Source organism: Serinus canaria, chromosome 15 (assembly GCF_022539315.1).
Source record: "Serinus canaria isolate serCan28SL12 chromosome 15, serCan2020, whole genome shotgun sequence".
In the NCBI taxonomy this organism is placed as follows: domain Eukaryota; kingdom Metazoa; phylum Chordata; class Aves; order Passeriformes; family Fringillidae; genus Serinus; species Serinus canaria.
In genome coordinates this window covers 10,050,566-10,078,542 of record NC_066329.1, presented here as the reverse complement: position 1 = coordinate 10,078,542, position 27,977 = coordinate 10,050,566, and the positions used below count along the sequence as shown (strand labels likewise).

Below are 27,977 nucleotides of genomic sequence, written 5' to 3'. Positions count from 1 at the left end.
CTGCTCCTCTGGATCCAGCCTTCAGGAGCATCAGAAAACAGCCAGGACCCAAAAATGAGGGAAGTGGAGCCAGGACAGATGGGCAATGATAACACAGGGCAGGCAGTGGCTCCTGAGATAAATCCCATTCCCTCCTTTTCTTTCCACCCCTTCAGCGTCTGTTCCTTCCCCACCTCCAAACAAAGCTACAAAACTCACTTGTAAAAGGAAAAAAAAAAGTTTATTTGTTTTTCCTCACAAGATAAACATAAAATATCCAGGACATTTTTACAAACAAAAGTAAAAAAAAAAAAAAAAAAGTGCATGATGCATCCCTCCCGCGGGCATACAGTACAAAAATCCTGCAGATTTCCATATAAAATTGGAATAAGAAATACCATGGAATAAAGGAACGTTGTTATGGAGTACAGCAATGCACAGAACAGCTACACGTCACTCACCCCCTCCTCAGGGACTGACCGGGACTGTCCCCACCGCTCCGCGGGGAGTCGGTGACACGGCCGGGACGGGAAGGGCTCCCGGGAGGTCGGGCACTGCTGCCACACGGAGCGACACCACCTGGACCGGGAATAAGGTGCCGGTTTGTGCATTTCAGGATTTCTGGCAGGACGGGACAGGGTTTGGGTCTGCCGAGCAAAGCGTGGTCGGTGATGGGATGTGTCCCTGCACACCCCGCCCGCGTTCCGGCAGCGATGCATAGATACATGGGATACATGGGATAAATGGGGACACCGGGAGCAGCCACAGGCACCGCGGCTGTCACGGAGCCCTTTGGTTCTGCCATGCCCAGAGCAGAGGGAAGCGGTAGCAGGTGAGTAGTGCCGAGCTCGGCGGGGACAGGAGGGCAGGACAGGAGGAGGGACGGCCTCACTGCCATCGGAAACACCAAAAGCACCAAAAACTCCCTAGAGAACAGCAAACAGCAGAGTCCAACAGCTCAGCAGATACACAGTGTTTGTAAACTATGAGTAAGGCACTCCATCGTAAGGACACGTACGACACGTGGGGAGGACAAGCACATCAACCTTGTCATGCAACAAACCCGACGGGACTGGGGAGTTTGGCTACAACCCCCCGGGAATGGCACAGCGGAGCTCCCGGAGCAGCTCCCACCAAGCCGTGTCTGCATCCCGAGCACGCAGGGAGGGAGCCCCGAGCCCGGAGTGAAGCCTGGGGCTGATCCAGCCAGAGCCAGGCGGGAGCAGCAGCAGGGGAAGGCGGAGGGTGCCGAGCTGAGCCCCGGAACGCGGCGGGTTGGACGCGGCAGAACTCGGCAGGCACTCGAGAAACAGGAAGGAAATCAGATGTTCGCTCGTATCAGTTCACGGAATTTTGCGAACTCATTCAAAACCGTTCCCAGCACCTCTTCCCTCAGCCAGGCAGTGATGGGAAGGGTCGGCAGCACACAGAGAACAATAACCTGTGGGCAGCCCTGGCGAGCCGAGGGTGACGGTGGAATTGTCCCGGGCATGGGACAGGGAGGTTCCCCAGGTGCTGCTCCGACCCTGCGGCACCCAACAGCCCGGGGACCTCCCGTTTGCCCTTTCCCAAATCTGAATATGGGTGCAAAGGAGGATAAAGATGATCCAAACACAGGGAATGGATCCGGCCCTGGCTTGTGGGGTTTCATCCTGCCCTGAGCACGACCCAGCGCTGCCTCAGCCCAAACAAGCCCAAACAACAGGTACTTCCTGCAAACTTCCCTCCCAAAGCAGCTTTTGCTCCACACCAGCTCTCCCGGGTGCAGCAAGTGCAAATCAAATTCAGACTCTTTCAGGAGGGACAATTATTCACTGATTGCCTGTCCCTACAATGCCTCACACAAATGAAACATGCAGGATCTTATGCTTAAGGGGAAAAAGGGAACTCCAGGCATCCAGGGCAGGAAAATGCACAGCTCCCTTCCTCAAGACACTGGATTTTGAATCAATACAGTTCAGAGCAGCTGCTGCAGCCTGGCTCTGCACCACCTCAGAGGGGAGTTGCAAGGAAGCCTTTCCATGGAGATTTTAAAATGTGGGAATACTCCCACTCACAGCCAGGGTGAGCAAATCCACCTCTTTGACCGCCCAAATCTACTTCAAAACATCACCCAAAGGCACAAGGCCTCAGATGGGATCGGGGGCACTGAGGTTTGGAGCACATCCCCTGCTCACTTCCCAAGCTCTTCCCTCTGGACTCAGTGAGGGCCCACATGGAGCAGCTCTTGACTAGGCTGGCTGCCAAAAATATTCACAGAAAATATGAATTCCCTAGGGAATCCAAGCAGCAGCCCTGGCAGGAGGGGGTAACACTGGACTGAGAGCACAGACAGCCCCTGGCTGCCCACCCTTCCTCCAACATCCCTCTCTAAGAGCGTGTCCGTGTTTCTGTCCGACTGCTCCCCCAGCAGGGCTCTCATACAGCCCTGTGAGCTCTGGGACAGCCCCAGCCTGCCTGTGGCACCCAAACTCCTGATGCCCACCATAAACAACACCCAGGACTCCTCCAGCAGCTCCCTGGGCACAGGAACCATCCTACAAAACCAACAGCACAACCACAAACAACACTGTCACCTACTGGGGTCCAGGAGAGCCACCCCTCCTCCGCCACCTCACGTCACCCACAGCCCAGTGACAGAGGGTCCCCAGAGCACCCACGACACTGACACAGCTTCACATCACGAGGGTCCACAGGCAACCACTGGCCAGGCTCTGTCAGCACTGGGACAACACCAACCACAACAACAGCAAAACACCCCAAGAACACAACACCTGTGACAGCCAGGGTGACATCGGGTCACAGTGTCCCCACGGACACAGCTCAGCACTCTGTCACCTCCCAGCAAGGCCTGGGGAAGCCTCTGTGTCCACACTCCTCCAAGCCTTTACAGCTAAAGGAATTCCTTCAAACAACAGCAAGAATTCTGGGAAAAGCCTTTTGGATAAAAGCCCCAAACAATAAACCAGGACAAAAAGCCAGCGAGAACAGAGGTAGTGTGCGTGTCACCATTTTAAGGATTTTCCACAAGTGCTCTGTTTAAACAGAGACTTGTGTTTGTTCTGTAAAAAAAAGTCATGAATAATTATTTTGAGTCTTTTAAACAGAATATTTCAGCATTTTAGATATAGATAGAGATACAAATATCTATCCATAACCACACACAAATCCACATTATTACACTTGGCAAACAGTACTAGGAAGAGTATCCTGCAGGACAACAGGCAAGTCACACACCAAGTCCTCCTCTAAGCCATGCAACACATTTTATTTCCCTTGTGCCCTTCATTGTGACCCATCGTGGTTCTTTCCTCCTCTCTTGGAGCACAAAGAGGGGACGAGGAGGTGGCACCAGATGAGCTACTGCAAGTATCAGATGATAAAACAGTACTGATGTAATGAATAAATGCTGCAAACCCCCAAAATGCTCCAGCCCCCTCCTCCCCCTGCAAGACATCAACTTTTGCCCATCCAAAGCGTGTTCTTCAAGTTCCCAGCCAGAGCCTTCACCCCTGGTTTGGAGGTGCCGTCCGCGCTCCTCAGCGGGGGCTCACAGAGCACAGAGCACTCGCTGGACACGGCCTCCTTGGAGTCCGTGATGGTGGCCACGTCCACGTCACTCGACAAGTCCTCGGAGGAGAGGTTCAGACATCCCAGCTTGGCGAGGGAATTGGACCTTTTCAGGGGTGAGGACACGGTGAGGCCGGCCAGGCGCAGCCTGGTCTCGATCTCCTGCGTGCGCTGCTTCACCAGCCCGGGCTTGCCCCGCACGCTGTGGATGCTGTCGCTGCTGGAGCTCCGTGTCAGGTTGGAGCTGCGGGAGGAGGAGGGGGTGTAGCAGATGGTCTTCAGGAAGTCCTTGGTGAAGCTGCTCGTGTGCTCCATGCGGCACCCGGCCGGTGTGGAGGTTTTCTGGGAGATCCCTTCCAGGACACGCTTCACCCCCAGCTTCTCCACGTCGTTCTCGGCGTCTCCGGGCACCAGTGGGGCCGGCGTCAGGAGAGGCACCAGGCCAGGATGGGCCATCAAGTCCTCATTTTCTTCCACGATGCTGGAGTCGACCCTGCCCAGGGTGCTGTCCCTGAGCAGCGCCGAGGCATCCGAGGGCAGGCTCTTGAGGCGCTCCAGCTCTTTGGTGTGCTTCCTGACCAACCCTGCTTTCTGCAGCTGGAGCAGTGACTCCTGGTGCTGCATCAAGTAACTGTTGGCGCTCGGCTTTTCCAAGTCTTTGCTGAAGAACAGGTACTTCAGGTCCTTGGTAGCTCTGGGGTCCTTTCTGGCCAGAGACTCTTCCCTCACCACCTCTGCGTGAAGGAGGCTCCTGTCACAGTGGGAGTTTCTCCTGGGCAGCAGAGTTTTTTCGGGGGTTTTTGGCGCATCTTTCCCTCTCTCCAAAAGGCCGCAGTGCTGATCCAGTGACCTGCACATGCCAACCTCCACAGCTCCTGCTCCTGGTGCCAGAGGGAGCGGAGCCTCGTTATGTTTAGTTCTGCCTGGCTCCTCGGGGGGTGCCCTGCTGGGCAGGTGTTCCATCAGGTGGGAGTGCAGGTGGGACAGGAGGGGGGGCTGGGTGCAGATGGTGCTGCTGCGCCGCGCGGCGCCGGGGCCGAGCCTCTCGCACTGCTCCCCGAAGGGGTCAGGGGCCAACCCTGCTGAGGAGTACATGCAGTCAGTGCAGGACTGGTAGGAAGGCTTCACCTTGCTGAGGATCCCAAACACGGCATCGTGCTGCAGGAGAGAAAACAGGGACAGATCAACGAGCACGGAACAGACACCAGCACAGCCCACAAGGTGTGGGACAGCCAAAGAGATCTGGAACAAAGCCCATTTCCACCTCAGGCCCTGCAGCAGGAACTAAAGCCACGTGCTTTCCCAGCAGGCAGTGTCTCCAAGGAATACCTACCGTGCCAAGCGAGGGTCATGCAAGCGAGCTGCCCACAGCACTTTACAGGGCACTCACTGGGCACTCTCTGGCATCTACATCCACAGCTCGGGCAAGCAAAGCCCTGGTGAGAAGCGCCTCGAAAGGGGAGAAGCTCATCATGGAATGAAAGGCTTTATCCAAGTCAAATGAAACTGGGCTATGAGGATGAGAAGAGCAGTTTCACTTGCAGCAGAGTCAGCCATGCCAATCACCTCCATCTCACCTCCATACGCACCTCAAAATCCTCTGGGCAACTCCTTTTGCTGTTGTTGTTATTCAAGTTCTCCCTATTGAGCCTGCTCTCCTCCTTGTGCATGGACAAACGCCGCTTCCACTTCTCCATGGGATTTTCCTCCCTGACACCGTCCTCCCCTGGCTCCCCAAGGACCATCCTTCCCTTCCTGGGGCTGAAGTCCAGTTTCTTCTTTGCCTCTTTCTCACAGAAGCCACCCAGCTCTGCCAGTGGCTCCGCTCTCTCTGGGGCCTTTTCCATCTCCAGCAGCCTCCCCTGGGATGGTGCAGATGGAGGCTGTCCCACCAGGGCATCCCGCTCCAGCTGCTCCATGTGGAAGAAGCCCTCCCTGTCCCCGGGAATCTTGTTCTCCAGCAGCGTGTCCGAGAGGCGGCGGAAGCAGTACCCAAAGCCCTCGGAGCCGGCCCGGTTGTCCAGGTAGGCAGACTGGGAAGGCATGTCCAGGTCAGCCAGGCGGTTTTCCAGGTCGATGTCCAAGCTCTCCAGTAAGAAGTCTCCTGAGCCCGTGGTGCCGTCAGTGTTCTGGGGCAGGTTGCTCTCTGCCTGCTGCTTCCACAGTTTATTGTGGCGCTGCTTGCTGGGGAGAGGACAAGGACATGAGTGACTGCCCTGCAGGATGCCCAGTGCCAGGAGCTTCCTTCCATCTCCACAGCCCAGAACTCAAGAGCTGGGTCACTTGGACAAACCACCTTCAGCACTGGGATTTTTTCCCCTCATTGTCCATTCCAGAGCAGTGCCCTGAGTACAGCTGTGGTGGGATCAGACCTTGGGAGACCCCTCAGGGCACAGAACCCCCCCTCAGAGCATAACACCCCAAACTGATCCCTATGCATGTCCTGTGGCACAGCTCCTGCTGAACCAGGGGACAGAATTCTCTTCTCTGTCCTTAGAAGATAAATACTACAGCCCTTGCAGTGACAGAGCCCTGGGCTTGGCACAGAACCACGAACACTTTGCCTCCAGAATGGCCCGAGTTCAGTTCTGCCTCATAAAACAAGAACAATGCTGTGCTGAGCAGCACTGGCTGCTGAGAAATCCAAACGTGCTTCCCAAGCACGAAGAAACCCTCCCTGAATTACACCAGAGCAGCTCTCCCAGTTAATTTCCATGCAGGGAGCCTGGCACAGGGAAGGTTTAAGAAAAGCACGACTGGCCCAGGATTCTGCCTGTGCCCCTCACACATCTGTGGCCATGACACCAACAGAGCCCCACAGAGATCCAGCAATCCTTCGTGATGTTACCCACAATCAGCTCCTTTCCTTCCCACTCATCCCAAGCCTTACCTGGCATCCAAAATGCCCTCGTACTCCAGCAGCTGCCGCATGAAGCCAGCGTTGGGCCGCGTGATGCTGCGCTTCTGCTTGACGTAGTTGTAGGCCTTCTCCAGGGACCAGCCGAACTCCTTCATGGCGTAGGCGATGACGGTGGATGCCGAGCGGCTCACGCCCATCTTGCAGTGCACCAGGCACTTGGAGTGATTCTTCCTGCAGCAGGACCAACAGGAGAATAAATCCCATGTCACCGGTTATGGATTTGTTATGGCTTCATTGGAAGAGGGACAGTGCTCCCCGCTCTGCCCACCCTGCACCAGGGCTCTGGAGGGGAGAATGATGAGGGCCAGGAGAAGAATCCCTCTCCAGAAAAGCTGGGAGTTAGAGATGGGCAGCCTCATTCATTTCAGAGACCACCATGAAGCCTCCTGCCTCTGTCTAAGTCTTTGGAAAATGGGATCACTGGGAAAACACTGAGTGCAGAGACTCCACAGGGTTTGACAGGCTCTGTCTGAAGAGACAGCTGGGGCAGATCCAACACAGACACGGCTGGAGCAGCTCCAGAGTGTCTCCAGAAGAGGAAACATCCTCATTTCCTTTCGGAAGCAAAACAAAGTAGTAACAAAAATGCTGGGCTAGGAACAGGTTAATGCCAATCCGGGAAGGGACAGGGCACAAGGGAGCTCCAGGAACACAGAATGATGATGCCAAGGCCCTGCAGTTCCTGTGGCTTTGTGAGGGCCCAGGATGAGACACAGAGAGCTGGGATGTGCCCTCCCCAGGGCCAGGTGTCCCAGCACTCACTTGGCCTTGTTGATGAAGTGATAAGCCTCGTTCCAGTGTGCCAGCAGGTCCGTGGTCTCCTCGTCGTACACGCGGATGTTGTGGTAGGCAAACAGGCCTGGGAAGAAGTTGTCGATCTCCCGGGTGACGTTCAGGATGTAGTCAATGCTGTGGGACCAGGAGAGACACCCTGAGCTGCCATAGTCACCAAACAGGCCCTGAGGGACACTGTGGATCCATGCAATCCAACCCAACATGAGCTGTAAGGTTTTGCCTACAGCCCTAATCCTAAACTCCTGGTACACAGGGCACACAGGGGCTGTTCTGCCACCTCTCACTGCCAGCACATCCCAAGTGTCCAAACACCCTGGGCACAGGAGGGAGAAATTTACTTTATCTCATTTATTATCTCTGACTCTGTGTAATCCAACCAGGAACTCCTTGCTGTGCCACACAGCTCTGGGGATGCAGAAAGAAGTGAATCATCTGGGAACACAGCCCAGGAATTGCCATCTCCAGCTGCAATCCCATCCCTTCCCCTTCTTTCTGATCAAAACCATGAGAGTCACATGTTATCTCTTGATTCCTGCCAAATATCACAGCAGGGATAACAATATACCTGAGAATGAATGTCCAGATTGATTTATCACCTCCTATCACTGAGAAAAATCAAGGACACAGGATATTTTGTCTCAGAATTTGTCCAGCTTTGCCTTTGGACACTGCATATCCCAATGCAAGACATAATCATTAACACCCTGCTTGATTTCCTTGTCCCAAGATGTGCAGACATCTGCTCCCAAGGACTCCAAATGAAACATTTTCAGCTGTGCTGAAATTGTAAAGAATTTCAGTTCCTTACATCAAGGTTGGTGCAGGCCTTGAGTGAGCAGCAAATACTTATAGGCAGAATTCTCCCTGATCTAAAAAGTGTGGCAGGGAATGGAGCCAAGCAGCACCATGGGGATGGGAGAGATACCAGGAGCTGCCTGTCCAGGCAGGTAAGGAGGAGTTTGCTCATCCACAGGCAGCTCTGCTCCATCTGAATGGAGATTTTTTCCTTAGTGCTGCAATCTTTGCTCCTCTGCAACCTGCAGGAATTCAGACCTGACACAGCACTGGGAACACTGGGGGATGGAGATCCTGATGGACCTCACCAACAAGAAGTTTTGTTATTTTCACTCTCTGAGGTTGGAGAGATTTCTCCACAGAGCTGCTGGTGGGAAGTTACCACATGGCTGAGGGGTAAAATCATCTCTAGAGCCTGCAAATGTCCTCTCCAGGTCCTGGAGGAATTGCAGGCACACAGTGGAGGGTTTGGAGCTGGGAGAAGGAGTACTCACCCCGAGCCCTGCAGCTCCTCCAGGTTGGAAGCGTTCCACTCGGAGCCCTGCAACAGCCACAAACACACATTGCCAAGGGGCCCCAAAACACCCAGTTTCCCTTAGGTTCTGCAATCCCCCAGCCCCAGCCATCCCAGACATGCCACACATGAGAAGTAAGAAAATCCTGAAACTCTGGGCGTAGTTACACCTTGGATTCTCCCCAGACCTTCACAAGAGAAAGCTTTAAACTGTTAAAAAGCAGATTTTGCCCTGAAACACGAGCAATTCCTCTGACTCTATCCAGAACAACAACAAAAAGACCCAATGGGCACAAAGTGTTCATCTCTGGAAGTCTTTGTTCCAGAGGCAGAGCCTGGTTTTGCCTGGAGTACCATCTAGTGGCAAAGGATTGGACACAGCACAGCAGAGCTCTCCTGGAGCTCCTGACACTCACCAGGTACAAATGATCAAAAATCAGGGATGGTTTGTCCATCTGACCCAGGATCAGCAGCATTTCATTGTCTATAAATTCCTTGAATTCCTTCAAGTTGCAGTTCATGTGTTTCTCCAGCTCGTTTCGGATCTGCAGAGCAAGACAAAGGATGGCATTGGAATCTTGGTGTCCAACAGAAACATTTGTGGGCACTTCCCTGCAGAACATTTTTCACTTTTTCATTAAAAACAGCAACAGGGACTCAGCCTTCTGGAGACCAGGAATTTCAGTATGTGGCATCTCTCCAATTATCCCAGAATGGTTTGTGTGGGAAGGGAACTTAAAGTTCATCTCATTCCACACAGGTTGCTCCAAGCCCCGTTCAACCTGGCCTTGGACACTTGCAGGGATTCCAGCTTCTCCAGGAATTCCATCCCAGCCCCTCACCAGGAAGGATTCCTTCCCAATATCCCATCTATCCCTCCCCTCTGACAGTTTAAAACCACTGTCCCTTGCCATGGCATCCCGGTATCTTAAATCTCCAAACTAAGAAGTTAAAAAATAAATAAAGTTTTAGATAACATCTGCAGGAAAAAAGTATTTTGGGGTACCTGCTCCTTAAAAATAGTAATTTGAGAAATAAAAGACAAGAGCTTGTCTGCAGGAGGAGGAACACATCCACAGACAGACACGTTGTCAGCTTCCTCCTACCACTTGCATGTTAATAAGCTCCCTTAAAAACCAAAAACCCACCCCAAAAAGAACCATTCCCACTCTGATCATGCCTGCACTGTGGGTGGATGGATTACACCAGCCTGGGGGATGGATCCAAAAGAGCTCTAGCCTTGATTTGTGATTTTCCATCCATAAACTCACCAGCAAAATGCTGTCTGCAAGGTCCTCTGACATTTGTCCCAGAAATAAAAAGGAAATAAAACCTTCAAATCTAATTTGAAAGTCACACAGCTGTTGCTGAGGTCCTGACAGACATTTGTGATGCTGGGATTATCCTGATTTCTCAGGAGGGAGGTGCAACAAAGCCAGAGCAGAGCCTGTACAGGATGGTTGAAATGCACATTCCAAAGCCAGGGACACCCAGGCATATGGTGCCTGCTCACCACTCTCTAGAGAGGGAGTCTGGCAGGAAGAACAAGAGTGAGGATTTTTCCTATTTACCTCCTTGGAAGTCACATTTTCCAGGTCCTTGCTGGTCATGATGCTCCGGAGCTTGGCTTTAATGAGCCGCTCTGTTCGTTCCCGTTCCGTCGGCCTGGAGAGGAACAGGAAGAGGAGAGGATGATTCCAGGCTGGCAGCACCTGCACAGCACTGAGGAGTGAGGGGAGAGGCTTGTGTTAAAGGGAATCTTTATGGGAATAATGAAAAAAAAAGAAAAAAAGAAAAAAAAGCAGTTTGTTGGTGCTTATACACTACATAAGCTGAAGTTTCAGGTCTGACTATTTCACACAAATTCTCTTTCGTTGCTTTTGCAACCCCAGAAATGAACCAGGCCAGGAAGAACAGGGAGAAGGGGAGATTTCCTTCACGAGCCAAGCAAACTTTTCCAAATAAAATGCTGCACTGACTTGTCAACAAAGAGGGCTGGGGAGTCGGGGCGGGTGGACTCCAGGTCCTGCATGGCGTTCCACTCATTGATGCAGCTCTGGTCCGAGCTGATGCAGCTCTCGTAGTAGGTGGCCCACACCAAGGCCACCCCCCCTGGGAAGTAGTTGTACCTCCTGGCAACTTCACAGGCTTTGTGGAGGATCTGTAAAGCAGACCTGCAGGGTGGGAGAAGAGATTTGAGCAGCTGTGAGCAGAAAAAGCAGGAGCTGAGAGAGTTTCACAGAGGAAAAGTGATTTTCAGCATTAGCTGTTGCAGTTTGCTCTTTGAAAGCAGGAAATTTATGGTGTCAGAGCTCAAAGAGGCACAAACTGCACCTTGGGGGCTTCTCACAGCAGGGCTGAGGCAGGGGCTGAAATCTTCTCCTAATTAACAGGGAAGGAGGGGGCACAAGTTGCTCTGGGATCTACTTATTACCCAGCTTGTACAGCCAAAGGAAGATAAAGAACAGGGACAATTTTCCAACCACCTCCAGCAAGGAGCCTGATGCATATTTACCAGCATTCCAGGCCCCTGACAGGCTCCAGGGACAAGGCCCAGATTGGGTCATTTGTTTTTGCAAATCCTAACATTACTTTTTCCTTCCTTCCCTCCTCAATTTTTCCTTTCTTTAAGGCTCTACTCCAAAGCTGTTGCACTGAACACATCAATCACATCCAAGGCTGGCAACAAGAGGGGCCAAATTCAAAACCGACAGGAACAGGAGTTTTGTTTCTGTACCAAACCATCCCCAGCACAACATCCTGCTCCACAGCTGTATCTCCTCCCTAGGAGATGCTGCAGGGACAGGGATCTCTTCAGGCTCCAAAGGGAGCATTGCCCAGGCAGAGGGAGATGCAGTTCCATGTGGAGCAGCCTCTTCAGGGAGGAATTTGCTGGCTCAGGGGTTTGGAATCCCTGCACAGGGGAGGGCTGGCAGGAGCTGGAAGGAGAATGGGGACCTGGGGCTGCAGGAACCCCAGGAATGGGGCAGGACACAGGGAATGCCACAGGCTGGCAATGGGCCCTGAACTTCCTCTGTCAGCCAGTGAGAGAAACATGCAGAGAGAGGAAATTCTTGGTTTGCAGCTCCAGGAATTCGAGCTCATCATTCATATTTATTCACCTCCCTGGTGCCACTTTCCCCATACTCAAGAACCCAGAGCTGCTCTGAACTGAAGCAGCAGATCCTGCTTTGGGATCAGGATTCCCATAGCCCCTCTGCTGACACAGGGAAGCAGATCTCTGCTGCAGCCCACTAAATACTCATTGTGGAGAAGGCTAAAATGCAGCTGATTTTTTTTTAAATTTACTGACAGAAAGAAGAGTGTCTCCCTGAGCCCAGCCCCTCACGTACCACATGGCTTGCACCGACACAGGTTTGAAGATGTGCATCCTCCCTGCAGTGCTCACACTGAAGCCACTGATGGAGAGAGGGAAAATGGAGTCAAAAACTGCTTTTCTCTGCACCCCAACCTGCTCTCTACAAACAGCCACTGCACTGGGGCACCCACAGGCCAAAAGAATCAGGATGAGAATTTCTCTCACTGATTTTCCAACCTCCCAAGTATGAATGGCAAGAGGCTGCCAGGAATGGGAGCTCCAGTCCTCAGTGGGGTTTCACAGCATTCCCTGGAACCACAGGAGCAGTGTGAGGGCAGCAAGACAAGAACTCACTGTCTGAATAAGAGGACTCTGCAGCCATGAATCCAAAATGGACACTTCATTTGCAAGGTGATGGAGAATCTCTGCTAGAACAGCCCCCAGGTAGGGAAGGACATTCACATTTATCCTTTCAATGTGGTTTCTTACCCATCCCCATCCAGGTGGATTTTAGTATCACTCCACAGGCGAAGAACCATTCCTATAGTGCAGCTTTTACTGGAAGAGAGATGGTGAGACAGGAAGTTAAATATAGGCCACAATGTGGTCATGCCAATAGCCTAAATTATTAATACTCTTTAATTTTTAAAATCCTCAAGCCTTGCTCTAGTAATCTCTCGTAATATTTCAGGCCATTAAATAAAACTGGAAGTTGGAGTCTGAAGGTCTGACAAGGTGGTAACTCGTGGTGATTGCTCCATGGGATCACTCTAACAGGTGGAACAGATGAAAATGGATTTTAGGGGTTTATCTGACCCAAAACAACACTTTCAGTTCAGACAGGCAATCTGGCAAGAAAACCCTGCTATAATGAAGGCCAGGAACTTCCAGCCATAAATAATTAAGCTACTGAGATATTCAGGTTTTAAAGGAAATTGGGATGCAGACAGCAAAAGAAATCCATCCTTCCTCTTGCCTCACATCAATAATCACCAGGAGCAAATTAATGCAAGGCTGTTTCAGAGTGGAGGTGACATGGCAAACCTCCCCTGCTGTGGCACACCAAGGGAATGCCACATGGAAATTTCAGAGCAGAACAGAGGAAGCATCAAAGCCAATGACAATAATCTGACAAGGAAGGCATGGCTGGGAGCTTCCCTACAGATCTCTCTGCTGTGCAAAGCTTCCCCTTCCCACCTTCCAGGGGAAACCACCACTAAGGTTTTCCAGAATGAAACAAAACTCACAGAGGCTGCACCACAAGGACAGGGCAGCTTGTTAAATCTTGGGAGAACACACACAACAGCCTGGCAGCTCCAGCCTCTGACTCCAGCTCTGCCAAACCAGCCCCTTCTCCCTGAGCCAAGAGCTTTTCTGCCTTGGTTTACTCACCAGAACTGGAATAATCTAAGAGAGGCTGCAATAACAAAATACTTCACTTGCTTTTCCAAATACTGTGTGCTCTTATCAGTCAGACAAAAGGAACAGCTCGTTGCTGACACAGTTGTTTGTTGGTTTTGGAGCCATTTCTGCAGTATTGTTTTTTGACGTTATTTGGCAACAAAGCTACTACAAAAGCAGCTCCATTGCATCATTCCATCAACACACTGGAGTCTGGGGGAGAGAATGAGTTCCAGTTTTGGAAATGTGTCTGCAAGAGCATTTTGCAGGGAGCAGGCAGCAAACTCCCACTGGTGAGGTGGATGCCACAGCTTTTGATTCCACAGAGACTGAAAGAGACTCATCCCCGTGTCCTTTCTCTTGCTGGAATCTGCAGATGCAGGTAACCCAACTGCCTGGGGACAGTTTGGTGCTGCCAGAGAGCCCATCCTGCCTGGCTGCCAGCTCAGACCTACCTCTCCTTGCTGGAGAAGTCCACTCCCAGCAGGATGTTCTCCTCGGTGTCCTGCCGCCCGCTGCTGTACACCACCACCATGTAGCGCACGCGGTCGGTCCACACGCTCTCCAAACGCACGGCCTGCAAACCACCTCTGCCTCATTAGTGCTGCCACTGCTGCACAAGGCTTTGGAAGTTCTGACTACCCCCAAAAGCTTTATTTAGTGCAGTATGGAAGATACAGCAAGGCTTGTTGCTGTTTTGGTGAGGGGAAGATGAGCCAAGATTACAGGTTGAGGAAGTGCTACAAAATGTAACCCAAAGGTTTGCTCTGAAGTTTCAAGCAGGAAGTGTAAAAACATTGATCATGCACTGAACTGAAGACAGGCAGGCTCAGAGGATTCTCCCACTCCCAAACCTTCACTGAAATAGCTCAGTCCTGCAGGAGGCAAAACTGGCATCAACTTCTCTGCAGAGAAGTGACTTTTACAGCAGATTTTTATCTGCAGATTTCTTCAAAAGAAAACCCAGCCCAGCTGATGCAATTTCAAGGCTGACTTAAAAGTGTCCAAGAGAACGAGCAAGGCCCTGTCTCTCCTGTATTACTGTTTGTCAGCTAGATGGAAAATGAAATCTAACAAAACAACCCATTTCAGGCAGAGCAGTTCCCTGACTCAACTCACAGCTGGACACAAGGAACAGGGCAAAAGGAGTGGTCAGGAAAGTGGGGTAGGGCTGGAAACCAGCACAGAGTTAAGGCAGCTCTGAAATCCAGGATTTGCCAATGCTTTTCCTGCTCCTCTACAGGTCTATTGCAAACACTTTCAAGAGAAATGAGAGCAGGAAAAGGCACCTGTCCTTACCAGTTTGATCCTGTCCTCGCAGCGCAGGAGGTTGATCATCACCTGGAGGTGCTGGGGCAAGTCACCTGCACAGAAAGCACAGCAATCATCACAAAGGGGCTCCTGCTGCACTAGGAATCAGCAGAGTCTTGACCTTTTAAGAAATTGGATGCTTTTAAGTAAAAAAAACTAGTTAGGGAGGTCAATTAACTTTGCTGCCCCAAAGAGCACTAAGAGCAATGAGATTCTTGGATGGGCATTTCCTGGATGGGTGAGAACCCAACCTTACTGTATTTGGAAGCCATCAAATCAATTGAAACCACCCGTGCCTGGCACAAGAGAGGATTCTCTTCTTGTCACAGCACCTTAGAGAGGACAGAAAAGTTTGGCCATGAGAACAGGTGAGGAAGAAGAGGAGGAAAAACTCTGATTAAGAAAACAGGAACAAAGGAGAAGAGAACAACTTTGAGCTGTGAATCACCCCCAGCATGGTGGGATCAGCCCCACCAGCCCTACAGAAGGTGTGACTGAGCATGAGTGACCTCCAGAGGGAAGGGCTGCAGCTATGGCCTGGTTTGGGTGATGGAGCCCTTCTGTCTCCAAGCTCTGCTCATGCACTAAGTCCCCTCAGCTGTAGTCCTGTGGGTACATTTCTGTTTGGGGAAAGCAGACGAAAGGAACAAGGAATCTACAGGAAAACAAACCAAGTTCCCATCTAATAACTCAGTAATGCACTCATAACTTTCCATGTGAGATAAAATTCCTTCCGTAGGCTGTTTGCTGGGTATGTGGAATTGCTGACAGTTAAAGAAACCCAAAGCCAAGCTTGGCACTCAAACACCCCCTTTGTGCTGGAGTGTTTGCTAAGCAGCACCACACAGTACCACACTGTGCCTTTCCCACAGGCTCCTGCTCTCAAAAGGCCCCAAAATCCCAGTTCTTCTTGCCCAGTGCCCACCTATTCCCAAAGTGCCAAAGGCAGAGGGTATAAACACTGGGGAAGCAGAATCAACTTCCCTGGACACCCTTATCTGCATCCAAATCTGTGTGTACACTCACCACACCACTCCCTGCCATTTCTTCCCACCAGCTGGCAACTGGAAGGGACTGGAGGAAGCAGGACAGTCTGTTCTTAAACCATGATAAACTCCAACAGACTGTGGTGAGCTGACAGGAAAGGGGATTTTCCTGAAACCAGGATATGAGGGGCTAACAAATGTACATCTGTCCAGATACCCAAATCCTGATCAAACATCCCTTACTCTGACCAGCAACATCCAAACAAAACCAGCAACAGGAAGTTCCAAAGCAAAATGTCCCAAGCTTCAGATGACTGGAGGCTGGGAGAGCCCCTGGAGAAATGTCCAGGACATCCACAAGTGCCCAAGGGGTGCTGAGCTCTGTGACTCAGCCCTGCCACAAGCCAAAGGGGGGGCAAAGATTAACTCACTGAAGCACAAGTGACATTTCCTCCTGTGTGACTGGGGAAAACAGGGAGAGATATTCCACACAGCCCTTCTGGCTGCACAGCCTTCCCTGCCTAAAGAAAGCCATGCAAAATGCCATGATTTTCACAGAGTTTCTATTCCAATCATAGTTCCAAAAGAATGATAAAAGTTTAAACCAAGACTCAGCATCCCAATAAAAAACTCAGTAATTTGAATGTGGGCTGAAACCCTGGGTTTGTTCAGCAGCTTGTACAAGGCTCACTAGGACAACCTGGGGTGTCACCCACCTGTGCCATCAGCCTGTCCCTATGGATGGGAGGGAAAAAGAATCTCCAGAGGGGATTGAATCATTACCTGCATGTTTGTGGGGATGCTGGAGGCTTCTCTGGCCCTGGGAGCTGTTTCCTTGCTGTAAGAAAAGAGCTGCACCTTTCACCATGAAAAAGCTCTCGCTGAGGCTGGAAAATAAAAAAAAACACACAGGAGTCAGCTGAAAGGAAAGAGCAGCAAAATGTGCACATCTGGGAAAGGAAGTGCTTTCCTCACTAAAATAGTAGGATTTTGCCACAGCCACTTGCACAGCATGACTCTGGGATTATTCATGGATTATTCATCTGTCATTTTCCAGCACTGTTTTATTACTTGGCCCCTGCAGGAGATACTTGCCTGAGCTGTCATGGGCTGGAAATGACTTTATCACTTGATTCTAGAATTCTGCAACTCAGAAGAGGCAAAGGGTTGGACTTTTTACAGGCTGAGACCTGCAATGGACTGGAGAGCAGGTTCTGAGCCCATCACTTCCTGCTGATTGCAGTTCTTGACATTTCTCTGGAATGCAAAAACAAGAACCTGCCACTGTGTAGATTTAAAGGGGAAGGGAGATGGAACCTGCACATCCCAAGGGAAAGGACACAGCTCTGGACCCTCAGGGAAAAACAACCAGGACAAGAGCAGAGGTTTGGCTCTGCTGTGGCTGGATCAGCATCCTGGGATAGAGTCTGGGCAAACACAACGACATTTCCAGAGGGAAATGACACCCAGGGCTGGAGCACAAGGGAGGAGAAGGCAGAACAGCACCGGCACAGTCGGATTTCACATGAGAACCTCGGAAATCCTTCAGAAGCAGCTTTGGCCAGAAGCAGTGAAGTTGCATTTCCCACATGGCTGGAAATCCCTGTCTCCTGAGGCACCTTTCAGCTGCACAGGAATTGCTTGGGATGTGTTTGCTCTGCTCCCCAAACAGCACAAGAGCCATTTGTTGCTCCAAAGCCCAATTTTCCACCGCCCCACGCTCGCAGCCATAGATCACCATTAATTACTGTCTGCATCCACTAAACAGAAATGCTCCATGATGAGACTGTGCTACACAGGAGCTCCTTATGCTCCAGCAATTGATCCCACTGGAGTCACTACTCCCAGCACTCATCTATTCCATATTTTATCCATGGTCTTTGCCTTGAGACAGGAGTAAGTGGTAATGCTCTCAATGCTCTGTTCTACCTCAGCATTTTTGTGAGGACAGACATGAAATCCACGTCATTTCAGATTTTCTAATCTCTTAAGAACACAGCCCAAGTTCCCAGGAAAAGATTCCTCCTGTTTCAACTGAATTTCAAGAATTCCACAGAAAAATCTGGATCAGGTTTAAATTCGAGGTTTCTCGAATTTTGAGTTAACTTTTTAAAAAGTGAACTAAAATTTTTGCCTGAATTTCAGGTTCCACAAGATCAATAAAACACACAGGAGAAGCACACTCTAATTCCAACAATTCTCCACTTTCATTCCCACAGGATTCCAGCACTCCCTCCTCACCTCACTGGCTGGGTCTGAGCAGGATCCGAGCTCAGCCTGGCTCGGGATAACGGCACTCACGGCTGCAAATGGGAACAAATGGGAACAAATGGGAATGTGGCTCCTTCCAGGAGCCAGCCAGGAAGAGCCTTGTTTCCTTCTCACCCCAGACCTCACAGGAAAGCGTTAAAAAAGGCCAGAAGTGACACAAAGGCAGCGACCCCCACACAATGTATGGGATATTCAGCACTCACAAGAGGCAGGGAATGCTTAGATCGTGCACTGGGAGGTAATTTACAGCATTCCCACCCTGAGAATTTGGGGAAAAATTTCTTTGGGAAAGCAAAAAGATATCCTGAAATAGGATATTTTACTCCAGTGTTTTACCCCAAAGGATCTTTGATCTCAAAGGACTACGATTTCTACAGCAGAAAAAGCCTTGGAAAAAGCAGAGCTCCTTCCCAAGGTTATCAGGATCTCCTGCTCTGATGATACATCTTGACAGATGTTCTCCTCTTCTGCAGTCAGGAAATCTGTGACAATAAAGCAGAATATTCCCAGTTGCAGGCAAAAGGGAGAGCTATGCTGCTGGAGCAGCAAGAGGTCCAGGAAAAGGACAACTCACAGAGCAAAAATTTTTGTTCCCGTGTATCCATGTGCATGGAAATGAACCAGAAAGCAAAGCCAGGAGCCTGCTGAGAGCAACGTTTCCATTGCCACTGAAATGCCCGTTCCAACCAGGCACAAACTCTCCTGTACCCCCAGCATTCCCCATCTCCACACCAGCAACAGTTTCCATGTGCCCAGCACGGTGCCAGACACAGGGAACACACCCAAACGCCTCTTTGCTCACAGTTTACACCACATTGTAACAACAACGTTACCCAAGCCCAGCCCTTATCTCCGCTCTGGGAACTGTCCGCGCTCTGCCGCTTCTCACAACTGCTCTGGACACAGCTCAGCGAGAAAGGCAAGGCACAACTCCCTTTTAAATCCTGCATTCCCAGTAAACAACTAAAACTCCGAGCTTTTTTTTTTTTTTTTTTTATAAACAACTTCTAAAGAACACCCAAGTCCTGGCATTAAAGAACATCCCGACCCTCTGCCCCTCGGCAGGGGTGACAGATGCCCCAAAGCACAACCCCGTGGCTCATACATACTAATTCGGGCTGGTTTTCTTTGCACAGCGGCAGCATCGTGGTGGCCCCAGCGTCAGACAGAAGTCAGAGAAATCGCAAAGATTCATAACCAGCTGGAAAACTCACATCCTTTTGCTTGTAAACCCATAAAAAACACCAGAAGGCAAAGAAAAGGTCAAGTGTATTTTCTGTGCAGAGCAGAGGAATCGCGGCTGCTGATGCTCCCCGGGAACTGGATGGCTTTTAGGGAACACTGTGTCTTCCACTGATATCCTGGCTTGAAAAAGCACTTGTCCCAACACATCCTGATGAAAGAGAGCCATTCAAGAGGGGAAACAACCAGCTGAGGCTCGGCTAATCGTTTCCCTCCTCCAGACTTGTTTGTTTGTTTGCTTCCCCCCTCGTGCTCCAGAGGCTCCTATCAGCACCCACACAGCCCCTGGCTGCGGGAAGTCCACATTCCCTGGGAGGGACAGGATTAGAGGAAAAGCATCCTATGGACTGATGCCTGTTCATTCCTTTACAGTTAAAGCAATGCTTTAATACAGATACAGGAAATTTAAATGGTCCTTCCCTCAGTGTACAGCTCCCCAGTTGGATTTTCAGAGCCATTCCTAAGTTTCTGAGCTCCTGCTGGACAAGGAGTCTCTGAGGTGCTCGGTGTTTGTGTGTTAGGGGCTGGGGAATGTGTGAATTCCCTGAATATTTGTTTCTTACAAACCCAAATTCTTTCTGCAGGCACACACCATAAGGCCACTCTGGTCCCACCAGCCTGACCAGGGGAATGAGGAGCTCTCTGTGCATTCTCAGCCAGTTTTCACCCAGTTTGACTGGCACACACCACAGAAACCACCCAATCCCTGGATGCCCTTCCAGGAATCCTGACCAGCACAAACTTCTCTACAAGGAGTCACTTCAGGCTCTTGAATAAACACAGAGCCCACTCACAGCCCCAGGACCCTGATGCTCCAATACAGCTGCAGACCAGCTCTCCTCCCACTCCTTGACCTCAACTTACCAAACACAGGAAATTATTACCCTACAAGAGGGAAAAACCAACACTTCCAACACCTGGGAAATGCCAGGAGTGTCAGGAGGAGGGTACAGAGAGTGACAGCCCCTCCTGCCCCCAGAGGCTGGCAAGGACAGGGTGCTCATGGCCACAGCCCTGCTGAGAGCCGGCTCCAGAGGCTGTTGCTCCATCCGTTGGCTCCGTGCTGCTCAACTTGAAAAGGAAATATTTCTTCCCCTTTGGGAAAGCTCCAGAGGAGCGTGGCTGCAACACACATCAACCCCATTTCGAGTCGCTGAAGAATACAATAGGCAGCGCCTTCTCGGCGGTACAAACTGCCACCCCCCGGGGCCAGGAATGCCAGTAAGCAATCCCTTAAAAACACTGGATTTTGGGAAAAGAGACAGAGCTGCTCACGCTCCTGGGCAGCCAGATGCCAGTCCCACAACAGCTTGCCCCAGGCAGTTTGCTTTGCCATCCTGGCTCCAGCTGAGAAGTGTCCCAGGAGGAATCCTTGCACGTCTCATGTGCTTGAGGTCCATGTTTTAATGGGGAATCTCACATAAGCCATAATGACCTTGCAGGACACAAGAAAACACTCTATTAACACATCTATAGCTACAGAACTCATCTCAAAATAAAGATCCACTGACAGAGTGGAGAAAAAAAATCACTTTTCCTGGGAAGACCCAGACAAGCCTGAGGTGAGTGAGCAGCCTCCTGCAACCAGGTCTGTGTTTAAGGAAGAAAAAAACCCCAAACCCCCACAAGAAAAAGAGTATTCACTTCTCTCAAAATTGGTCATGATTTTACAAAGGCAAACATGGTAATGCCTCCCAAGTCTTTGAGTTTCATGGCATCTTCTACTCAAAACATTTCCAAACTGATAAGGTGAGGGAAAAACAGGCCTCCCAAGCACCACAGAATTGAACACACTTCCCTTTTCTATAGTCCTGTTGATAAGAAGGAAGAGAACTGATTTTTCCCCTCTTTTTCTTTCCCCCTTTGCTGCTTGGTCTGGAACAAGCTTGGCCACCTCAAGGCAGCTGAGAAAGAACACAAACCAGCCCTGGAGAGGGAGTGAGTCAGCCCTGCTGGATGCTCCCATAGCCCAGCCAGAGCCTCCATACTCCAGAGGGTGGATTTTAGGCAGGACACTGCAGTGATCAGAGAGGATTGGCATTGTCCCACAGCCACACCAACAACAGCAACACAACCCAAGCTGGGAAGGAGCACATCAAAGAGAAAGGAGAGAAACAGGAAGAGTTGAGAGCAGCTGTGTGGCTCCTGCTCCCCAAAAAAGCCGACGGTTAAGGCGGAGGCACCGCTTGCTCTGGCCTGATAGAGGCACATCTGATAACGCTTCCTGAGCACCAGAGGGGCCTTTGGAAGGGGCCTGAGCAACACAAAACAGCAGAGGGGAAAAAGGGACTTCAAAGCTGCTCCTTCCCATGGCACTGCACAGCCCCAGGAACAGCCCCAGGGATTCCAGCAGCAGCAAGTCCCTTCTCCTGCTCTTAATGAAGTGTGTCCAAGCGGCCTTTGCTCCATGTCACACGAAGATTAAATGGATTTACACAGGTGGGAATATCAGCACAGGCATCCCAGCTCAGCCCCACATGGAGCATGGCTGCCACAGGAGCAGTGTGCCCCCCAGGGAGCAGCACCTGGAAAAGCCCAGTTCCAACACGTGCAAAGATGGTTTGGAACAAAGAGAACAAAGTGCTATTGCACATGTGCAGGATTTGAGATATGCTGACAAACTGACCTGTGGTCAGGACTGCAGGAGCCCAGAACACCTGGCACGGTCAGAGATATGCTCAGGACCACTTGGACTGAGGTGTTTTTACTACCAGAAATGCAAGGCAGGAAAGTTCTTTCCATACCCATGACTTCCACACCCAAAGTCTTCATTCCCAGACCTCCTGAGCTGAAGACAAGTCACTCCCAGAAGAAAAGCAAAATGTGGGCTGCAGGTTCTCAAGGAGAACATCTCCCCTTCCTCAGACACAGCCAGGGCATCTTTGTGCTGGGAAGGGGCCAGGCAGCAGCTCCAGCTGGGGGGTGATGGTTGCAAAGCCTCCCTGCAGGAGCAAACATCCCTCCCATCTATTCTGAAGGAAGTGAGATGTTGGGGAGACCAAAAAACTCAACAGGCTTTGCTGTTCTCAGCAGAGCAGGGACCAAGGGGGAGTGTGAGTGTGTGAGTGTGCATTGTTGGGCTTGGAGGCGTGGGGATCGTGGGCCACAGCCCAGCAGGAATGCTGACAGGGCTGCAGACACTGCAGGCCATTCACACACAAACGCTCCTCTGGCACAAAGGGCAAAAAGACAAAAATGAAATCAATCATGAAGCCCACAAAAGCCAATTTCCCAACAGAAATAGACTGCTGATGATGTCCCTCCAGCCGCTCCTGGGATGCACTGGGCTGGAGCAGCAATCAGCACAGATCCAGATCTGCACAGAGCAGAACCAGCTCAGCTCTGAGTATCCCACCCTGGGGGCAACCCCAGGATCCAGGCTGTGCCTGCAGACAAGTCTGGAGCAGCTGGGATAAACCCTCCAAGAGAAAGGGCAGGAAGAGGGAAACAAACAAATTAGCAGGATCATTCCCCAATCCAGCAGACTTGCGCAAAGTAAATTGACAGAGCTGCTCCCAAACAGCCAGGAATGAGAAAATTCTAGGAATCCCTAGTACTTGGATGGTGAAAAGCCAAATAAAATAAGAGATTGTTTCACAAGGAAAAAGAAATCCTTTCTGCTCATCCCATTAATTGCAGAGTTCAAAAAGGCACGAGGCTGATCCCAGCATCACCCAGCTACGCCATGGGCTTGGAACTCGCTCTGAATCCCAAGGAGCATTTCTGAGATTCCCACTGAAACACGATGTCATTTTGGTGACAGTCACTGTCTCAGGGGGCCAGGCCAGATCCTCTCCAAACCTCAGCCTGCATGAGCTGCTCAAAAAAGGAGTATTAACCCTGCAGAGCCTCCCAGCACTGGTGTCCCCAGTGCATTCCCTGGACTGTCCCCAGCCTGCTGTGCCAACTCCAGGGCCACCCACCCTGCCATGGGGGCTGGGCAGAGCTGCTCCACACAGCAGCTCATGCTCACCTGGACTCATGGACTTGGAGGGCAAGGCTTGGGAAAGCTGGCACAGGGGAACACACAGGGATCCCAGCATCAGCAACAACATGGATTTCCCTGGTGGTATGAGGGAAGCTGGCTATTCCCAAAACACTGGCTCCCTCTATTTTCCTACAAGTCACTGTCCTGGGTGCTGCCATGTTCCTGCCATTGCTGTTCCATGAACACAGGTAAGGGGGGACCCAGGCCACAAGCCCTGGAGCCATCCCAGAGCAGTGCCTGAGCTGAAGGAGAGGTGGGATGATGCCCATCAAGGTGGGCACACCAGAGGCAGAGCCTCCACCCGCGCTCCGGCAGGAGCTGATCCTGCTCCTGTCCTCCTCCCCAGCTCAGCTGTCAGCACATGGGCCCATCCTCCTGCATTCCTCCTGTCAGCCCATTGTTTTAATCCTTGGAACTATTTTATTAAGTCACCCCACTTCACCCACTCAGCAGTGTCTCCCAGAGAAACAAGTGGAAACTCCCTAAGGGCGCTGCTGGAAAAGAAAAGGAAGGTGAATAACAGCTTGAAGGATTAAGGGAGCAGCTCCCAAGCGGTGTGAGTGAAGGTCAGCCAGGACACAGACCATGGCATCGGAAGCATGGCTGGGAATCTTGGTGGCACAGCAACCCAAAAACCAGCTGAGCTGCCAGGTTTCAGAACGGCTCCAAAAAAGGCAGCAGAGACCAGGGAGTACTTGACATATTGGCAATGTGGAAAAACAAAACAAAATAAATCCAGGCGGATCACGCGCGGCGAGAGCAGAGTGAGAAAAGTTCTGGTTCAGCCCTGACACCTCAAGTGTTTGACTGGACTGCAGCCTGCCTTTCCAGCCCCCTGAGGGTACACAGCCAGCATTCCCAAAATCAGGAGAGTGCCAGGCAGGGGCAAAGCTCTCTCACAATGGAAAAGTGGTGGTAAAAACCCCAGGACCATCCTTGTTTTCCCCCTCCTCTCCAAAGCCATCTTTTCCAAGCAGGATGGTGTTGCAGAGGGAAGCAGACAGCTGGAGGTCAGGATGTTTTGCAGGGCTGGGAGGGAGATGCCAAGCCATGGGCAGCAGTCTCCACTGGGATGCAAGTGTTGGACACGGTTGGATGTGACCATTTGGATGGCAGACAGAACAAACAAGGAACCTGGCAGCTTCTTGGGAAATCTGAACAGGACGTTTTGTCCCATTCCCCGCATTTCTGGCTGGCTTGGTCCCTGATTTGAAGGTTTCCTTCACCAGCAGTTCTTGCAGCAAGGATTTCCTCAAGAAACCAAAATTTTCAGAGAGGGAACACGAGCCCTGCAGAGGAGAGTCCTGATCCTAGATAAACCTAAACAACTGATGGATGTGGTGTGCACCCTAATCTGTTTGAATCTGGGCTTATTTTTGTTCAGTGGTAAAGTGATTCTGCATCAGGAATTTTAATGCTGCAAAGGGATGTGTAAATGTTTGGGAAAAAAAATCAGTGTTCTCAGGAAATAATCTCAACACTTATCTTCAGAACTAAAACCAGTCCTGCGAAGGTGTTATGTCCATTCCCCATTCCAAAAACATCTTAGGACCATTTGCCAGGCAGAGCACAGCTCTGATTTGTATGAGAAATGCCTGACTCACAGACCTTGGCAGACAATTATCAGAGATTAAGATATTTAAAATCTGGAGGCATTTGGAACCAAAATATTGTTCTGACCCAGCTCTAACACCTAAATAAACAGTGACCACACTGGCCTTTTACAGAAACAAGTGCTCAGTGCACAGCCAGCACCTCTGATAATAGGGCCTCATGGTTTGGGATCTGCCAAACTGCTGAGGTTTCATGGAAGAAAAAAAAACCCAAAAAGATTTAGATACAATTCCAAAAGAGTCTGATCATCACATCTTTAAATTGGCAGCTCTCCTGCTGTTGCTCTACCTACATCCAAGTAAATATTGCTCAATTTCAAGTCAGCAACAGTTTCCTGGAAAGGCCAGATCTTAAATAAGTATCAAGTAAGTGAACGTTTCCCTAACGCTGTGGCCTTTGAACATCCACACACGGCCCACCACAAAATGTAAAGGCCTAATTACACCTTCCTGAGCATCCAGGGCCACGCCTCCGGCCTGAGAGCTCCCGAGGGCCGGGGGCTGGGCCGGTGCCTCCCCATTGTACGGAGCACGCTAAGGCAGGATGCTGCCGCCGGCCAGGATGTGATTCAGCGTCCTGTTTTGAACACTTCATGAAGTCAGCAACTTCTGCCCCGAGATCTCCCACCAGCTCCCCGGGACACAATCAATCTGCAGCCAGCAGGACTTGTCAAGGCTGTAATGAGCTGCTGTCCCCACAAATAAATCCTCAAGGCAGCTGCCCCTGTGCTCCCCCTGCCCTGAGCGCCTGCCTGGCACCATGGACACAGCTGTGGGTACAAGGTGTTCACTCAAGTGCTGCTCCAGCAAAACATGCTCCTAAATCCCTAAAGAAATTAAGGATCAAGGTGTTAAAAGACCATTTTGGTGCACTAAACTATAACATACATTAAATGTAAATTAAGTGTATAAAATATATACATATGTGATATAAGATACAATGATGTCCTGTGGTGTGTGCCAGAGGGATGATCATGGAATTATTTAGGTTGGAAAAGACTTCCAAGAACAAGTCCTGCTGTTCCTGCAGCTCTGCCAAGGCCACCACTAAACAATGTCCCAAGTGCCACATCCATGGAGTTTTTCAATTCCTCCAGGGATGAGGAGTCCATCACTGTCCTGGGAGGCCTGTTCCAATGCTCGACAACTCTTTCTATGAAGGAATTTTCCCTGATATCCAATCTAAACCTGCAGTTGCTCTGTTAAGAGTTTGTCTGCACCAAAGACTCCTCCTGTTGATCACTGATCTGCAAATGTACATGAGCCCAGCCCTGTAAACCTCTACCTCCCACAGCCGCTCTTGCCAGCTCTTAAAATTTGGTTTAGAGGAGCCAAACAAGAACAATTCTTTCCATAACCATCTTCAGGCTTGATCAGAGCCTGGAGATAACTAACTTCCAGGCCTTCTGCAGTGGTTCAACCTCTATCTCTGCAGAAGGTGCCTGAAAACATTCACCCGGCCCTGCATTCAGGCTGTGACTGAAAAGCCAATAATGGCAAAGATTACAGATGACTGGCTAAACAAACCTATTTATATTTGTAATTAAAACCAGTGATTATCTTGCTGTGTTTGCCAACCACATCTGAGAATCAGCCAACACTCACAGAGCGATTTGGGTTGTACAACATCTCCTCTGCCTCGCTGTGACAGAGCTAGCACACGGCCAGGAGTGAGAATCAACTGGGTCACACCAAAAAGGAAAAACTGCACATCCAGCCCTGTGCCAGAGCAGGCAGCTGGGAAAGAGCTGGGCTCTGCTCTGCCTCCTCCTTGATAGCATCTCCTCAGAGTTTGCTCGGAGCTGGAGCAGCAGGATCTGGGGCTGAGATAAGGCCACAGGCACCGCACGCACGAGGCTCAAACGGAACTCGATCTCAGAGAACTTAAGGCTGTGCTTAAGTCTAGGCTAACACATCCTCCCATGAGCTTGGCCTAGCCCTGACAGCAGTTTTACAAAGCTTTGGGTGAGCTGTGGGTGCTCTGCACCAGTAGGGGAAAAAAGGGATCAAGCCACAGCATCTCCCTGACAGTTATCCAGGAGGGAAGGTTTGAGCAGACAGATAACACAGCTCAGACGTGCAGCTTCTGGCTCCACTGAGCCCAGCAGGGCTCTCAGATCTCTTATTTTTCCTTCTGCTCTGAGTCTTTACCTTCAGGGAGCAATACAAACTCCTGGCTGCCTGCTAGGAACAAAATGACTTAAAGCAGATTAATGTCTACGAAAATGCAGATAGCAGCAATATCTTTGAACCTAGAGCATGTCCCCTTGGTCTGTTCTGGGGTAGAAGCTGTTCCAGGGAGAAAGAAAAGCTTTTTGGAATGACAGAAACCATAAGGAAGGATGACCAGGGAGCAGCAAGACATGGCTGGGTGCAAAACCATGATAGAGACCGGTTCCTCCAAGAAAACAATCAGATGGCTCATGGAACCAGATCCAACTATGCAACCTCAAATGAAAATCCCAGCATGTTTTGGAATGAACAAAAATAATTGTTCACCAGGCAGATGAATACATTATGTCATAAATGTGTACTAGCACAGCCATCCTGTATTGATGAAACACAGCTTGAGCTGGCAGCATGCTGGGACATGTTTCCAACAATCCTTCCTTTCCCTTCACCCTTAGATCTCCAATGTCGGCAGAGCCAGGGGCTGGACTGCTGACCCCCGTGCTCAGGGCACTTGTGACAAAGCCCAGCTGTCACCAAGGCTAGACCAGGATTGAAGGAGGCACTAACACCAGCACAGGCCATCCTGCAGGGATTTTTCAGAGGAGAAGCAGCACAATGAAGTTGAACAACTCTGCCACCCCCTGGGCACCGGGCAGAGTCTCAGCAGATCGAACCAGAGCAGGGAAGGGGACAGCAGCCAGTGAGAAGGGGACAGGATCGACCCACCAAACTAACAGGAGCTCCATTCATCATCAGAGTTATGCCTGCATATTTCCTGCAGCTCTTGGCAGTGTTTCCCCCTGAGGACAGCAGAGGCTGTGCGTGAGAGCCATCTGATTCTTGAGCTCTGTCTGGCTATTTAATTACCAGATTCTTATCCTGACAATCGTATACGGAAGAGCAGCCCCAGGAGACTGAAGGACAGAGGAAGCTCATGGGATCTCAGTGTCCAACGTCAGTGCTGCAGCATTTTTCAACAGCCAGGAGAAAAGCATCAGCCTTCAAGCCTGGTCTAAGTGCATCTACACTCCTGGTGGCTCTGGTCAGTGGTGGATGCATATGCCCAGCTTGCAAAGAGGCCAGACAGACCAAAGTGTCTCA

At 50.7% G+C, this 27,977-nt stretch overlaps 1 protein-coding gene across 2 annotated transcripts in view; it reads right to left on the bottom strand.

The window, feature by feature from the left end:
- Positions 1-201: 201 nt before the first annotated feature.
- The window catches only part of SSH1 (slingshot protein phosphatase 1), a 33,643-nt gene continuing 5,867 nt past the window's right edge, over positions 202-27,977 (bottom strand). Inside the window, exons 1-14 of one of the 2 annotated variants that reach the window (XM_018916653.3) lie at positions 18,971-19,461; positions 16,374-16,477; positions 14,593-14,657; positions 13,749-13,870; positions 12,382-12,450; positions 11,927-11,992; positions 10,553-10,747; positions 10,145-10,238; positions 8,990-9,118; positions 8,554-8,600; positions 7,232-7,378; positions 6,440-6,640; positions 5,139-5,733; positions 202-4,707 (exon numbers count right to left, since the gene is read on the bottom strand). In XM_018916653.3, coding sequence (XP_018772198.2) covers positions 3,436-4,707; positions 5,139-5,733; positions 6,440-6,640; positions 7,232-7,378; positions 8,554-8,600; positions 8,990-9,118; positions 10,145-10,238; positions 10,553-10,747; positions 11,927-11,992; positions 12,382-12,450; positions 13,749-13,870; positions 14,593-14,657; positions 16,374-16,477; positions 18,971-19,056 — 3,192 coding nt within the window. In that variant the 5' untranslated portion in view covers positions 19,057-19,461 and the 3' untranslated portion in view covers positions 202-3,435. Of the gene's footprint in view, positions 4,708-5,138; positions 5,734-6,439; positions 6,641-7,231; positions 7,379-8,553; positions 8,601-8,989; positions 9,119-10,144; positions 10,239-10,552; positions 10,748-11,926; positions 11,993-12,381; positions 12,451-13,748; positions 13,871-14,592; positions 14,658-16,373; positions 16,478-18,970; positions 19,462-27,977 lie in introns of those variants that run through there. The other variant, XM_030232513.2, reaches the window with a different exon arrangement.